This window comes from Halichoerus grypus, chromosome 7, assembly GCF_964656455.1.
Source record: "Halichoerus grypus chromosome 7, mHalGry1.hap1.1, whole genome shotgun sequence".
NCBI classification, from domain to species: domain Eukaryota; kingdom Metazoa; phylum Chordata; class Mammalia; order Carnivora; family Phocidae; genus Halichoerus; species Halichoerus grypus.
Window position 1 is genome coordinate 109646574 of NC_135718.1, and position 15627 is coordinate 109662200.

Consider the following 15627-nt stretch of genomic DNA (forward strand, 5'->3'; position numbering starts at 1 on the left):
AGCAGCCAATTATATAAGCCAATTAATAACAAAAGCAAAGAAACACATCGACAACAATACAATAATAGTAGGGGACTTTAACACCCCCCTCACTGAAATGGACAGATCATCTAAGCAAAAGATCAACAAGGAAATAAAGACTTTAAATGACACACTGGACCAAATGGACTTCACAGATATATTCAGAACATTCCATCCCAAAGCAACAGAATACACATTCTTCTCTAGTGCCCATGGAACATTCTCCAGAATAGATCACATCTTAGGTCACAAATCAGGTCTCAACAGGTACCAAAAGATTGGGATCATTCCCTGCATATTTTCAGACCACAGTGCTTTGAAACTGGAACTCAATCACAAGAGGAAAGTTGGAAAGAACTCAAATACATGGAGGTTAAAGAGCATCCAACTAAAGAATGAATGGGTCAACCAGGAAATTAAAGAAGAATTTAAAAAATTCATGGAAACCAATGAAAATGAAAACACAACTGTTCAAAATCTTTGGGATACAGCAAAGGCAGTCCTAAGAGGAAAGTATATAGCAATACAAGCCTTTCTCAAGAAACGAGAAAGGTCTCAAATACACAACCTAACCCTACACCTAAAGGAGCTGGAGAAAGAACAGCAAATCAAGCCTAAACCCAGCAGGAGAAGAGAAATAATAAAAATCAGAGCAGAAATCAATGAAATAGAAACCAAAAGAACAGTAGAACAGATCAACGAAACTAGGAGCTGGTTCTTTGAAAGAATTGACAAGATTGATAAACCCCTGGCCAGACTTATCAAAAAGAAAAGAGAAATGACCCAAATCAACAAAATCATGAATGAAAGAGGAGAGATCACAACCAACACCAAAGAAATACAAACCATTATAAGAACATATTATAAGCAACTATATGGCAGCAAATTAGATAATCTGGAAGAAATGGATGCATTCCTAGAGATGTATCAACTACCAAAACTGAACCAGGAAGAAATAGAAAACCTGAACAGACCTATAACCACTAAGGAAATTGAAGCAGTAATAAAAAATCTCCCAACAAACAAGAGCCCAGAAGCCAGAATTCTACCAAACATTTAAAGAAGAATTAATACCTATTCTTCTGAAACTGTTCCAAAAAATAGAAATGGAAGGAAAACTTCCAAACTTGTTTATGAGGCCACCATTACCTTGATCCCAAAACCAGACAAAGACCCCATCAAAAAGGAGAATTACAGACCAATAACCTTGATGAACATGGCTGCAAAAATTCTCACCAAAATACTAGCCAATAGGATCCAACAGTACATTAAAAGGATTATTCACCACGACCAAGTGGAATTTATCCCTGGGCTGCATAGGTTGGTTCAACATCCACAAATCAATCAATGTGATACAATACATTAATAAAAGAAAGAACAAGAACCATATGATCCTCTCAATAGATGCAGAAAAAGCATTTGACAAAGTACAGCATGCTTTCTTGATCAAAACTCTTCAGAGTATAGAGATAGAGGGTACATACCTCAATATCATAAAAGCCATCTATGAAAAACTCACAGCGAATATCATTCTCAATGGGGAAAAACTGAGAGCTTCCCCCTAAGGTCAGGAACACGGCAGGGATGTCCACTATGACCACTTCTATACAACATAGTATTAGAAGTCCTAGCCACAGCAATCAGACAACATAAAGAAATAAAAGGCATCCGAATCAGCAAAGAAGAAGTCAAACTCTCACTCTTTGCAGATGATATGATACTTTATGTGGAAAACCCAAAAGACTCCACCCCAAAACTGCTAGAACTCCTACAGGAATTCAGTCAAGTGGCAGGATATAAAATCAATGCACAGAAATCAGTGGCATTCCTATACACCAACAACAAGACAGAAGAAAGAGAAATTAAGGAGTCGATCCCATTTACAATTGCACCCAAAACCATAAGATACCTAGGAATAAATCTAACCAAAGAGGCAAAGAATCTGTACTCAGAAAACTATAGAATACTCATGAAAGAAATTGAGGAAGACACAAAGAAATGGAAAAACGTTCCATGCTCATGGATTGGAAGAACAAATATTGTGAAGATGTCAATGCTACCTAGAGCAATCTACACATTTAATGCAGTCCTTATCAAAATACCATCACCTTTTTTCAAACAAATGGAACAAGTAATCCTAAAATTTGTATGGAACCAGAAAAGATCCCAAATAGCCAGAGGAATATTGAAAAAGAAAAGCAAAGCTGGCGGCATCACAATTCCGGACTTCCAGCTCTATCACAAAGCTGTCATCATCAAGACAGTATGGTACTGGCACTAAAACAGACACATAGATCAATGGAACAGAATAAAGAGCCCAGAAATGGACCCTCAACTCTATGGTCAACTCATCTTCGACAAAGCATGAAAGAATGTCCAATGGAAAAAAGACAGTCTCTTCAACAAATGGTGTTGGGAAAATTGGACAGCCACATGCAGAAGAATGAAACTGGACCATTTCCTTACACCACACACAAAAATAGACTCAAAATGGTTGAAAGACCTCAATGTGAGACAGGAGTCCATCAAAATACTAACGGAGAACACAGGCAGCAACCTCTTCGACCTCAGCCGCAGCAACTTCTTCCTAGAAACATCGCCAAAGGCAAGGGAAGCCAGGGCAAAAATGAAATATTGGGACTTCATCAAGATAAAAAGCTTTTGCACAGCAAAAGAAACAGTCCACAAAACCAAAAGACAACCGACAGAATGGGAGAAGATATTTGCAAATGACATATCAGATAAAGGGCTAGTATCCAAAATCTATAAAGAACTTATCAAACTCAACACCCAAAGAACAAATGATCCAAACAAGAAATGGGCAGAAGACATGAACAGACATTTTTCCAAAGAAGACACCCAAATGGCCAACAGACACATGAAAAAGTGCTCAACATTGCTCCGCATCAGGGACATCCAAATCAAAACATCAGTGAGATACTACCTCACACCAGTCAGAATGGCTAAAATTAACAAGTCAGGAAATGACAGATGTTGGCGGGGATGCGGAGAAAGGGGAACCCTCCTACACTGTTGGTGGGAATGCAAGCTGGTGCAACCACTCTGGAAAACAGTATAGAGGTTCTTCAAAAAGTTGAAAATAGAGCTACCATACAACCCAGCAATTGCACTACTGGGTATTTACCCCAAAGATACAAATGTAGGGATCAGAAGGGGTACATGCACCCCGGTGTTTATAGCAGCAATGTCCACAATAGCCAAACTGTGGAAAGAGCCAAGATGTCCATCAACAGATGAATGGTTAAAGAAGAGGTGGTATATATATACAATGGAATATTATGCAGCCAGCAAAAGGAATGAGATCTTGCCATTTGCAACGATGTGGATAGAAATGGAGGGTATTATGCTGAGCAAAATAAGTCAATCAGAGAAAGACATGTATCATATGATCTCACTGATATGAGGAATTCTTAATCTCAGGAAACAAACTGAGGGTTGCTGGAGTGGTGGGGGTGGGAGAGATGGGGTGGCTGGGTGATAGACATTGGGGAGGGTATGTGCTATGGTGAGTGCTGTGAATTGTGTAAGACTGTTGAATCACAGACCTGTACCTCTAAAACAAATAATATTATATGTTAAAAAAAGAAAAAAAAGGAGATAGTATGAAGGGAAAAATGAAGGGGGGGAATCGGAGGGAGAGATGAACCATGAGAGACTATGGACTCTGAGTAACAAACTGAGGGTTCTGGGGGGTGGGGTGGGGGGATGGATTAGCCTGGTGATGGGTATTAAAGAGGGCACGTACTGAATGGAGCACTGGATGTTATACGCAAACAATGAGTCATGGAACACTACATCAAAAACTAATGATGTAATGTATGGTGATTAACATAATAAACAAACCAAAAAAAAGCCTTTTCTTGTTCAAGTGGGTAAAATCAAATTGGCAAAGATCTTTGACAACCAGTGATTCTGGGTAGATACTATAGTGATGGAAACAATAAAATTATGAGACCATAAAGTTCTGCTGGGAGCAGATGTCAAAGCAAAAAAGGAATCAAGACAGAGAATTCTGGCTTACCATTTCATGCCTTGGGAAAGCACCAAACAAACCAAGTCCAAGCACAAATCAATAAAAAACTAAGATGGGACTAAAAGCATAAATTGGATGACATCATTACCTAAAACTGACTGTAAGAAAGAGGCAAAGGGGAGAAGGTAAAGGAAGAAAGAGTAAAAAGATGGTATATCACTGTTAGTATATCCTCCCTGACTCGGAAATTTCAAAAAAAAATCACAACTGTATGGACCCTTTAGGGAATGTGTTAGTATGTATAATAATAGAGTTTTCCAGATGATGGAAAGATAATTAAGTAAACAAGTTAGATTTATGTGAACGAAGAATAAATAAGTTCTATATCATGGCATCAATGAACTTCCTATGAATAAAATTCCATGTGCTTTTGGTAGATATTGTGACATATTTTAGCCAAAATTCTATAGGCATAGTTACTAATTGTTATCATTTGCTTGGTGGGTAACATCATCAAAACTTGCTTTATGGTATGGAGAGATGTTCTGGTGTTAGTTTTTGAATAGCATTGTTCCTTAGATCATTATTCTTTAATGCCAATTCAGAAGTAGGATTTGTCAAACCTTATTGAAAAAAATGACTCTATTACAGTATGTTAACGTTCATCTAGGTTCAAATCCTTGCTCTACCACTTACTATGTGATCATAGATAGATAACTTAAACTCTCTGTCCTTCCTCAATTGTAAAATGGCATTAACAATTGTCCTTGCCAATATGGCTATGTGAGAATTAAATGATTTTTGATACATAAAGTAATTGGAACAATGTCTGGCACAAAGTAAGTATTAACAGTAAGTATATAATTATTATTAATTTTTAAAATTGTGTTATACAAAATATTGGGATATAATTGTATGATATTTGGTAACAAAATAAAAAAATAAGAAATAATGTTCACTAAGTACATAGACTTAAATTAAAGGCTTTTTAAGTAAAAACAAACTGCAAATTACATAAAATCTTTAGGTCAAAATATCTTTAATAATACAAACATTAAAGTAATGTCCTTTTACGAGGAGGCAGAAACATCCTAAACACCATCATTTAGTGAGAACTCTTAGCCTAGCATGGAACTTGGCAGCAAGAGAATAATAGGATATAATTATATATATTCTAGTATTCATCATTACTTCTTTGTTTATGCTATAGATTATATCAAATCTAAACCTAAAATGGAAGAAGCCAAAAGCCAAAGTTTGGAGGAAGACTTTGAAGGACAGGCCACACATACAGGTATGCAAATCCAAAGAAAAAAAAATCATTAAGTTAAAATTAAATGTGGATATCTCTAATGTTCTTACTGCCCTTATTGAGTATGAAATTTAAGTAATATCTTTGAATGGTTTGATGGAATCATCTAAAAAATATTTGAGTGGGAAAATTAATGTGAAATCAAATACTCTTAAAGTAGTTTTATTTAGATGTCAAAGAATGAGAAAAACACTAATTATTGAGAAATTCTTAATACCCAACTATCATAAGCCCTCTTCTACATTATAATTAAGCTCTTTCCTCTCTAATTTCCCCCACTATGATCTTTCTTTGCAATTGTAAACAATAGTAGACAAAAAGGTAAATAGTTTTTAATTTTAATTTTTTGAATCTGAAGAAAATAAAGAAATGATAAAACATTCTTAAATCAAATGGATTTCAGCATTCCTCTAGAAACACTGACTTCAATTCATTTCATCCAGAGCCTGTTTTCCTAATCTGTTAAATTGTATGGGACTGTATATATGCCACTACTGAGTTTAAAAATCAAATAGCATGTCAGTTTAAAAGTTTAGCTTGTACCTGTTAAGCCTCTTCATTTATTTTGTATACCTGCAACTAGAATAATATTGTATACCAACTATACTTCAGTTAAAAAATAAATAACATTAAAAAAATAAATAAAAATAACAGTTTAGGGTTTTTAAGTCTATTGAATCTTATTAAACTAATATTTTCCCCTCTCTTTTAATAATACGAAATGGACTCTTTAAATTTAGCCAAAGAGTTGAATGAATTCACATGAGTACTAGACAAAATGCATGGGAGTTCATTTTATTATTTTATTCTATTCTATTCTATTCTATTTTATTTATTTAAGAGAGAGAGCAAACATGAGCAGGGGTAGGGGCAGAGGGAGAGGGACAAGCAGACTGCCCGCTGAGCAGAGAGCCCCACCTGGGCTTGATTCCAGGACCTGAAGATCATGACCTGAGCCGAAGGCAGATGCTTAACCAACTGAGCCACCCAGGTGCCCCAGGAATTCATTTTATAACAACAGTGTGAAGAGTACCTTTCTAAGTATGACAGAACCAAGAAACCATAGAGGAAGATTGATAAATTCAGCTATAAAAATGAGGGAGGGAGGGAAGGAAGGAAAGAAATGTCTGTTGATAGGTCATCAGTAGCAAATTTCAAAAAACATTTGACAAACTGGGGGAAACCAGCTGCAATTCAATTGACAAAGGGTTAATTTCCTAATAAATACTGAAAGTTCCTACAAATCAATAAGAAAAATAACAACAATCAAATGGAGAAATGAGCAAAAGATAGGTCAGAAAAAAATAGCACTTATGGAGTTAGTACTATAGTGAGATACAGTTTTTTCACACTGTAAAAGTAAAAAGTTTAATAAGACACTTTGAAAAGAGGCATACTCATACATTACTGGTAGGAGTGTAAACTAGCACAACCTCCTTAAGAGTAGTTTAGCAATATCAAAATTAGAAATATATATACTTTTTGACCAGGTGATTCTAATACAATAACCTATAGATAGACCTGCATAGATAGAAAAAAATGTATGTGCAAGGTTCTTCACTCAGGATTATATATTATAGAAGAAATGGGGAAGCAACAATATACATCAACAAGAAACTTTTTTAAGTAAATGAATATCTACACAATGTAATACCATGCCTCCATTTTTTTAAAAAAAGGAAGAATCTCTTTATGCATGTATATGAAAAAAATCTCTGAGATATATTATGAATTAAGAAAAGCAAGGTGAGAAAAAGTGTAAAAAAAAACTTGTAAAAAAAAAAAAGAAAAAAGATTCTCTTTTCTACACATATAAACACATGCAATACATATTTTGTATAAACAGAAAACATATCTGGAAGATGAAGACAATACAAGTAAACAGAAAACAATGAATATAATTTTAATATAAGTAACTTTATATTAAAAGTATATATTAGATATTAAATAAATTAAGAAATTGTTAAGAAATATGTGGAAGAAAGAGAATACATCCACACATATAATATTAAAGGTATAGATATGGCTAATCTTTAGTGAAGCATATTTAAAACTCCATATTTCCAAGGATTTAGGCCTTCTAAGCACTTTTACCATTTATCAGGACAACTGAACATCTGAATTCCAGTTGGATCATCCTTGACTTAGTTTTTCCTAATCTGCAAATCCCATCCTCTCTCCATTTGTAAAAGGTTCTTAGAATCTTTTTTTTTTTTTTTTTTTTTTTTGACAGAGAGAGACAGCAAGAGAGGGAACACAAGCAGGGGGAGTGGGAGAGGGAGAAGCAGGTTTCCCACCAAGCAGGGAGTCTGATGCGGGGCTCGATCCCAGGACCCTGGGATCATGACCTGAGCCAAAGGCAGACGCTTAATGACTGAGCCACCCAGGCATCCCAAAGATTCTTAAGAGGAATTGGATGATTATGTAATAATTTTCTTAAAGCCATTTTAGTTCTGTTATTTGAGGTCAGGTCTTCTCTAACTGGTTGTCTTGTATGTGATATTGTTGTTGTTTTCTGGATCTTGATATCACTTCAGTTTGTTTCCCCAATAATCCTAGTGTCCCTGTTAATAGTGTGATGCCAATTCTAGATTATTGCTGAAGCTTCCTTCTTATTTAATAAAAGTGCTATTTTTCTAAAATTCTAGTTCCCCTCTACATTCTAATGTTTTAATATCTTTACCCTCAAATTTTGCCAATAGTTGAAAGTATGTAATTTGTATTTTCATTAATGTAGATGTTTCAGAGAAATTCTTAACCAAAACCCATTTAACAAGATTAATGTGGGAAAACATTTTTATGAGCAGGGCAGTCAGACATTTCTAGCCCAAACAAGATGTTTTTTTATGATACAGAAGATGACAAGTCTATTCCAGTGATGATACTTACACAAATCTCAATTGTATAAATAGTTGTTTTGAAAATAGAGAGGGAAACGATTTGTTTTTTCTTTTATTCCAGGACCCAAAGGAGTAATAAATGATTGGAGAAAGTTTAAATTAGAGAGTGAAGACAGTGATTCAGTTCCACCTAGAAAGAAGGAGATTCTCAGACAAATGTCTTCTCCTCAGAGTAGAGATGACAAAGACTCAAAAGAAAGATTCAGCAGAAAGGTAAGGAAAAATCAATAGTAAATAACTTATAATGTGTTTTTAGTCTAAATGACTCTAAAGAATCACTTTAGAGATATAAAATATTTTTATTTATTTATTATAATTTTTATTATAATATTTATTTATATTTATTATAATATTGTTTATGTTGGCAAAAAAAAAAAACCCAGGAAATGAAGTAAATACCTGTGAAGGTATTCCATATTTAAAAATGTATAGCAGCTATTAAAAGAATGAGTTATAAATACATGAGCTGACTTACAGGCAGTTCCGTAAAATGAGAAAACAAGATAATGGAGTATTTTAGGTTATATGATGATCCCATTCTCTAGAGCAAAGGGAAAAAAAATACACATCACTGTATATGTTTTTACACTTATATAATTATATGAACAATATGTGGAAGTTTGGAAAGACACTCACCAACTTGACAATATTGGTTATTTAGAAGGGTGGGATTGATTGAAAGATCTCAACTTCCTTTTTCCAAATAGGAAAAAGAAGGTAAGAAGAATAAGCCACATATTTTTAAAGGTATCATGATTTTTTTAAAGCAGAATTAAAAAAATCTCACTTATTTACTTGTTATATAATGTGTATGTCCATGTGCTATGTCAAAATATGTTAATGGAGATTATCTCAGAGTATTAGAGTGGTGAAATTTCACTATTTATTACTTTCTTCCTTTAGCTTTTAACCCATTTTTGAATCCTTATAATTAGCATGCATTATTTATATAACAATAATAACAACAACAATCATATTAATTTAAAACCCATTAAGTGACTTCCATTGTGGAGTAAATCACTTTAGTGGGTTATTTATCTCCAAACCAATGCGTATGAGTTGTATATTGATTCTCAACAGACAGACTACATCAGAAACATCAAGATCTTGTTTCCAGATTTGGGTTCCTTCACTGAGACACTATGTGATATAGATGAGACAATTAAATTTTCCCATCTGAAGAATTGCAACAACACATCCTCTCTTTGTTTTAAAGAAATGTGAAGAGAAAATAAATGTAAAAGTATTTGAAACATGTAAAATACCATACAAATGAGAGACATTATGATTATTAAAGGTGTTGTACAGGTTAAGCTTGAGAAGTGTATCTGAATGCCTAAATGCCTGAATATATGAACGGAACAAATTCTCACAAATGCATATGTAAATCAATATTATAATATTGATACAATATTTGTATGGTTCAGTCTGTTAAATTAACAGAACTATGGTAGCAACTTAAAAATTATAGAAAACATTTAACATTTTTTAGGATTAAAACAAATAAAATTGAGAATTATCTTAAAGCAAAAAAGTAATATGACAGGAAAAAGAATGAGGACATTAGAAAAACAAATATAAGAGGCAGAAATGAGAAGGAATTAATGAAAGCACCAGATATTTCTACTTAACCTGAATCTTAGTATCATCTATAAAATGAGAGTAATAATACCTACCTCATAGGTTTATTGTGAGGATTAAGTAAAATAATCTATGCAAAGTGCCTAAGACATAATAGATTTTCCATAAATACTGTTTCTTGCCTTCTCAATTCTCCTCCACTTTAAAAATTATCAGCAGTTGCTGTTTGAGAGGCTACTTGATGGCAAAGCAGCAGCGAATCCAACTTCTGTGATTCTGGGTGGCTCCACGTCTCTCAATCATACTATGCCCCACATCGTTCCTTCATATATATGTACATACACATGTATACATACATATATATGTATTTTGGTGGAGGAGGAGAGTGTTTAGCATTCTATGGAATAAGTTAATAATGGTGTAGCTATTAAAAAGCTCTGTAGGTACTTTTATACCCTAGCTGCAGTGGAAAGTAGCTGTCTTGGAAGATGGAAGTCTTTTCTCACTTTAGCCTAAACCAGTAGCTAAGAATCACCTGAAGGGCTCATTTAAAGATGGCTCACTCAGCCTCACACATACAAGTTCTAATTCAGTAGATCTGGGGTGGTGCTCCAAAATTTGCCTTTCCCAGAATTTCTCAGGTGCTGCTGTTGCTGCTGACCCAGCATTAACCTCTTGAATGATCTTATGAACAGCAAATAATAGTAAAAGCTGTCTTGCTTGAATTCTATCCCATATATTCCAAAAAGTCAGTAAGTGATAAGATATAATCTTTTTTTTTTCTTTTTAAAGATATAATCTTTTAAAGAACTTTTGTGGAGGAGACACTAATATTTAAAGGCATTTGTTGGGGACACATTTAAATTATGTGTGTATACTCTTTTTATTTTTTAGGAAAGCCACTCCAGAGTAGACCCTGCTGGGATTTTTTTTCACCCAAAGTGATGGGTAGCTAACTGGCACATTTTTTACTGAGATTGTGACCATCTCGTGGCTCAACTATATTCAGTAATATTTAGGCATGCATTTAATCATGCAATAATTACTGAGCTCCCATTTCATGCCAGACACTACAGCAGATAGTGAAGAGAGATGAATGATACAAAATTCCTGCCCCATGGGACATATCAGTTATAAAAACTATTATGAGGGCGCCTGGGTGGCTCAGTCGTTAAGCGTCTGCCTTCGGCTCAGGTCATGATCCCAGGGTCCTGGGATCGAGTCCCACATCGGGCTCCCTGCTCGGCAGGAAGCCCGCTTCTCCCTCTCCCACTCCCCCTGCTTGTGTTCCTGCTCTCGCTATCTCTCTGTCAAATAAATAAAAATAATAATAATAATAACTATTATGAAATAAATAAATATATAACACAATGTCAGATAGTGTTTGTTGTTATGAAGAAAAATAAACCAATATAAGGAATAGAAAGCATGGTATGGGGACTCTTTTAGGTAGTATAATCAAAGAAGGTAATATTTGAACAAAGGCTTGAATGTGGTGAAGAAGGAAAAGGCCTTCACATCAGGAGTGAGGTAGGATGGTGGGGAGAAAACAGTAAATGCAAAATTTTTGAGTTGAGAATAGGTTTGGTATGTCTAAAGATTATAAATTACTGGGGGCGCCTAGGTGGCTCAGTTGGTTAAGCATCTGCCTTCAGCTCAGGTCATGATCCCAGGGTCCTGGGATGGAGCCCTGCTTAGGACTCCTGCTCAGTGGGAAACCTGCTTCTCCCTCTCCCTCTGCCCCTCCTCCCTGCGTGTGCATGTGCGTGCTCCCTCTCTCAAATAAATAAATAAAATCTTTAAAAAAATATTAAAAAGAATATAAACTTCTGACCAAATTATCTCTATCATTTCTTTTGTTTATTTCTAGATGAGCATTCAAGAATATGAATTAATTCACAGGGACAAAGAAGATGAAAATTGCCTTCGTAAATACCGTAGACAATGTATGCAGGATATGCACCAGAAGCTGAGTTTTGGGCCTAGATATGGGTTTGTATATGAGTTGGAAACTGGGGAGCAATTCCTGGAAACCATTGAAAATGAGCAGAAAATCACCACAATTGTTGTTCATATTTATGAAGATGGCATTAAGGGTTGTGATGCTCTAAACAGTAGCTTTACATGCCTTGCAGCTGAATACCCTATAGTCAAGTTTTGTAAAATAAAAGCTTCTAATACAGGTGCGGGCGACCGCTTTTCCTCAGATGTACTCCCCACACTGCTCGTCTACAAAGGTGGGGAACTCATAAGCAATTTTATTAGTGTTACAGAACAGTTTGCTGAAGAATTTTTTGCTGGGGATGTGGAGTCTTTCCTAAATGAATATGGGTTACTACCTGAAAGAGAGATACATGCCCTAGATCAGACCAACATGGAAGAAGATACTGAATAAAGAGTCATTATGTCAACATCTCATATTTCTCCTTTACAAGTTGAATATTGATTTTGGTAGTATCCATATTCCTTTAGAGAACACCAAGTATGGCCATGGTTATTTTAATTTGTGAGAAAAAAAAGATTGACGCTAAAATTATTTTATTAGCATTACTTAAATGAATAGAAGGCTTTACTACAAAATATTGTAGTCTTCAGCAATATGTTAGTAGACAAAGAGGGTATGAATAATATTGTGACAGTTTTCAAAAATCCCTTTCAAGTTATGTGCTGGCTTTTTTACTCCTTGTTTTTTCCTCAGTGGTATTATTTGGACTTTTCAAATTACATTATCAATCATAATTTTGCTTGTGTGATAAGAATAAAGTCTCATGAGGAAATAAGTTTTCTATTTGAAGTCTATTCTTTCTCAAGTACTACATTATCAAGGCCCTAAAAACATTACATAACCCAAAATACAAAAAAAATCATTCAGTAAGATATCTTATATTATATATATATATATATATATATATATATATATATATATATATATATAAAATCATTCAGTAAGACATCTTACATTATATATATATATATATAATCTTATAAGAAACTTAGAAACTTTGTGTCACATTAAAGTTTTTAAAAAAAGGTAGTATTTTTTTTTAAAATACAACCTCAGAAGCTAACCTTATTTAGGAAAAAAATTTTATTCTATGGACAAAAGAATATTTAGTAGTGATAATAATTACAACTATCATTTTTTAATTACCTATTATGGGCCAGCATTTTATACATATAATGTATAATTTTTAACCACAGTTCCACAAGTAGATATCCACAAGTGGATAGCACTTTATAAATGATGAAACTGAAATTCATAGAAGTTCTATTTCTATTTCCCTTGAAAACACTGGGAAAATTTTCCTCCTACACAAACAAATGGAAATGCAAAACAAAATATAATTTGAAAAATGTTTTTAAATGCTTCACGAATGAGCTGTAGAGCAAGATAAAAGAAACTTTTAGGGGTCTGAATCAGAGTAGGAGATAATGGTGAGTGAGAGCTGAAGCACCATGGCCTATATTTGAAGACATGGTGCTTGATAAATCACCCAAAACTGGCTCCCTGTGGGAAGTCTGCTTAAAACAGATTTTCTTGGGGTGTCTCGGTGGCCCAGTTATTTAAGTGACTGCTTTCAGCTCAGGTCATGATCCTGGAGTCCTGGGATTGAGCCCCGCGTCAGGCTCCCTGCTCAGCAGGGGAGTCTGCTTCTCCTCTCCCTCTGCTCATTCCCTCCCTCCCTCACTCTCTCTCTTTCAATAAATAAATAAAATCTTTTAAAAAACACAACAACAGATTTGCTTATTTCCCCCCTGGGAGACGAATGTTCAAATCAGACATTTGTCACAGTTCTAGTCTCCACTATCCTAAATGAAGATTTTGTATCTTCTCTTTCCTTAAATCTTTCATACCCTTTTCCCCCAGTCCAAGCACTTCACCTTCCTCATACTTCATTGAGAAAATAGAAGTTATCAAACAGGCCCTACCTCACCCATCCATCACCAGTCTAAAATGTGCACCAGCATAGTCCAAGATGGCAGAGGAGTAGGAGACCTTAGTTTTGTCTGGTCCCAGGAATTCAGCTAGATAGCTGTCAAATCATTCTGACACCTGTGAACTCAACTGGAGATCTAAGAAAAGAATTGCTGCAATTCTACAAATAGATAAGCGCCAAAGGAAAGAAGCGTGGAGAAGTGAATCCAAGGTGATATGTCATCAGAAGATAAACCACGGGGAGAGGGAGCCTCCAAAAGCTGGCACCAGAAAGTGATAGAGCAGCAGAGCACAAAATCAGAACTTTTAGAAGTCTGCTCTGGTGAGGGACGTCCCTGCCTGAAAGGTGCTCAGGTGGCAAAGCAGGCATAATCCTAGGTGGGACGGTGTGGTCTCAGGATCCCTGAAGCAGAGCTCCCAGGCATTGAAGCAGGAAAGCCGGCTGCAATCAGCAAGCCCAGGAGTGGGATCTCAGCTCAGGGTTGCCATATAATGCAAATTGGGGAACAGTTGGGTGACTGCTCTCCAAGCAGGGGCCCAGGGAGCAGCAGAACAGCAGTAAGACCCCCACCCCCATCCCTCCCTGGGAGGAGCGGTGCAGGTGTGCACCTCAGGAGCCTGCAGGGTTTGGAGACTTGAAATGCGGTTGTGTGCCTGAGATAGAAACACTTGGTCACAGGTTGGGTGAGTGCAGAGTGTGGACGCAGGCCAAGGAGACAGGAGTAACTGACTGCTTTTCTCTGCAGGTGCATTGAGGAGTGGGGCCCCAAGCTCTGGGCTCTGGGTCTGGAGATTGGGAGAATTTCATTCTCATCCTCTAAAGTGGCACCAAAAGCCATCAGGGAACAAAGGCCACATAGAGCAATCCAGAGCCGCTTACTTAGCCTGGCCTCCTGGCAAAGGTGGTGCAATTCCATCCAGGTAAAACACTTGAGAATCAATGCAACAGGCCCCTCCCCCAGAAGATCAGCAAGAACATCCAGCTAAAACCAAGTTTACCAATCATAGAGAACTGCAAAACTCCAGCGATAGGGAAAAATAGTATATAGAATTTATGGTTTTTTCCCGATTCTTTAGTCTTTCAATTTTAATTATTTTTTTTCTCTTTCCTTTTTCAACCATTTTCTTATTTCATCAGCTCTTTTTTAAAAATCTCTTTTAATTTTCATTTTTACAGTTACATTCTATCCTTTCTATTTAATTTTATTTTTGTGTATGTATGAGTTTTTCTTTCTTTAAAATTTTGGGATGCAATTTCTTCTAACAAACAGAATCTAGTGTATGGCTCTCTTCTCTTTACCTGTCGGATCATATTTTCTCTTTTTTTCTTCTTTTGTTTTTTTTTGTTGTTGTTGCTTGTTAAAGTCTTTTTTAATTTTCATCTTTACAATTACAATCTATCCTTTCAATATTTAATTTTATTTTTGTATATATGTAAGTTTTTCTTTCTTTACAAATTTGAGATGCAGTTTCTTCTAACAAACAGACCACAATACACTCAGGATATAGTGTATTGTTCTGTTCTGTTCACCTATCTCTTTATATTCCTTTTCTTTCTTTCTTTCCTTCTTTCTTTCTTTCTTTCTTTCTTTCTTTCTTTCTTTCTTTCTTTCTTTCTTTCTTTCTTTCTTTCTTTCTTTCTTTCTTTCTTCCTGTCTTTTAATTTTCATTTTTACAGTTACATTCTATCTTTTCACTGTATTTAATTTTATTTTTGTACATATATTTTTTTCTTTCTTTACAATTTTGGGATTTAATTTTCTAACAAACAGACCAAAATACACACAGAATCAAGTGTATTGCTCTGTTCTGTTCACCTCTCTGATTATATTCTGCCGGAGTCCAGCTCCAGCCGGGGTGGGTCTCTCGTAGGAAAGGACGG

The 15627-nt window shown here is 35.3% G+C and overlaps 1 protein-coding gene and 1 long non-coding RNA gene across 2 annotated transcripts in view; one reads left to right on the plus strand and one right to left on the minus strand.

Annotated features, from left to right (window-relative positions):
* LOC118544505 (uncharacterized) overlaps window positions 1-15627 on the minus strand; it is a 62376-nt gene that overhangs the window by 36911 nt on the left and 9838 nt on the right. The window lies entirely within an intron of this gene.
* Window positions 5249-12287, plus strand: PDC (phosducin). Its single transcript, XM_078076868.1, has 3 exons — window positions 5249-5309; window positions 8289-8440; window positions 11679-12287. Exons 1-3 carry the CDS (start codon window positions 5249-5251, stop codon window positions 12201-12203), a joined length of 738 nt encoding a protein of 245 aa, XP_077932994.1. The 3' UTR covers window positions 12204-12287.

Excerpts from the sequence above, each read along its gene's own strand:
- PDC (XM_078076868.1), top strand. The coding sequence starts at position 5,249 with ATGGAAGAAGCCAAAAGCCAAAGTTTGGAGGAAGACTTTGAAGGACAG. Across the intron at positions 5,310-8,288 it reads AGGACAGGCCACACATACAG|GACCCAAAGGAGTAATAAAT; the intron begins GTATGCAAATCC and ends CTTTTATTCCAG. Across the intron at positions 8,441-11,678 it reads AAGAAAGATTCAGCAGAAAG|ATGAGCATTCAAGAATATGA; the intron begins GTAAGGAAAAAT and ends GTTTATTTCTAG.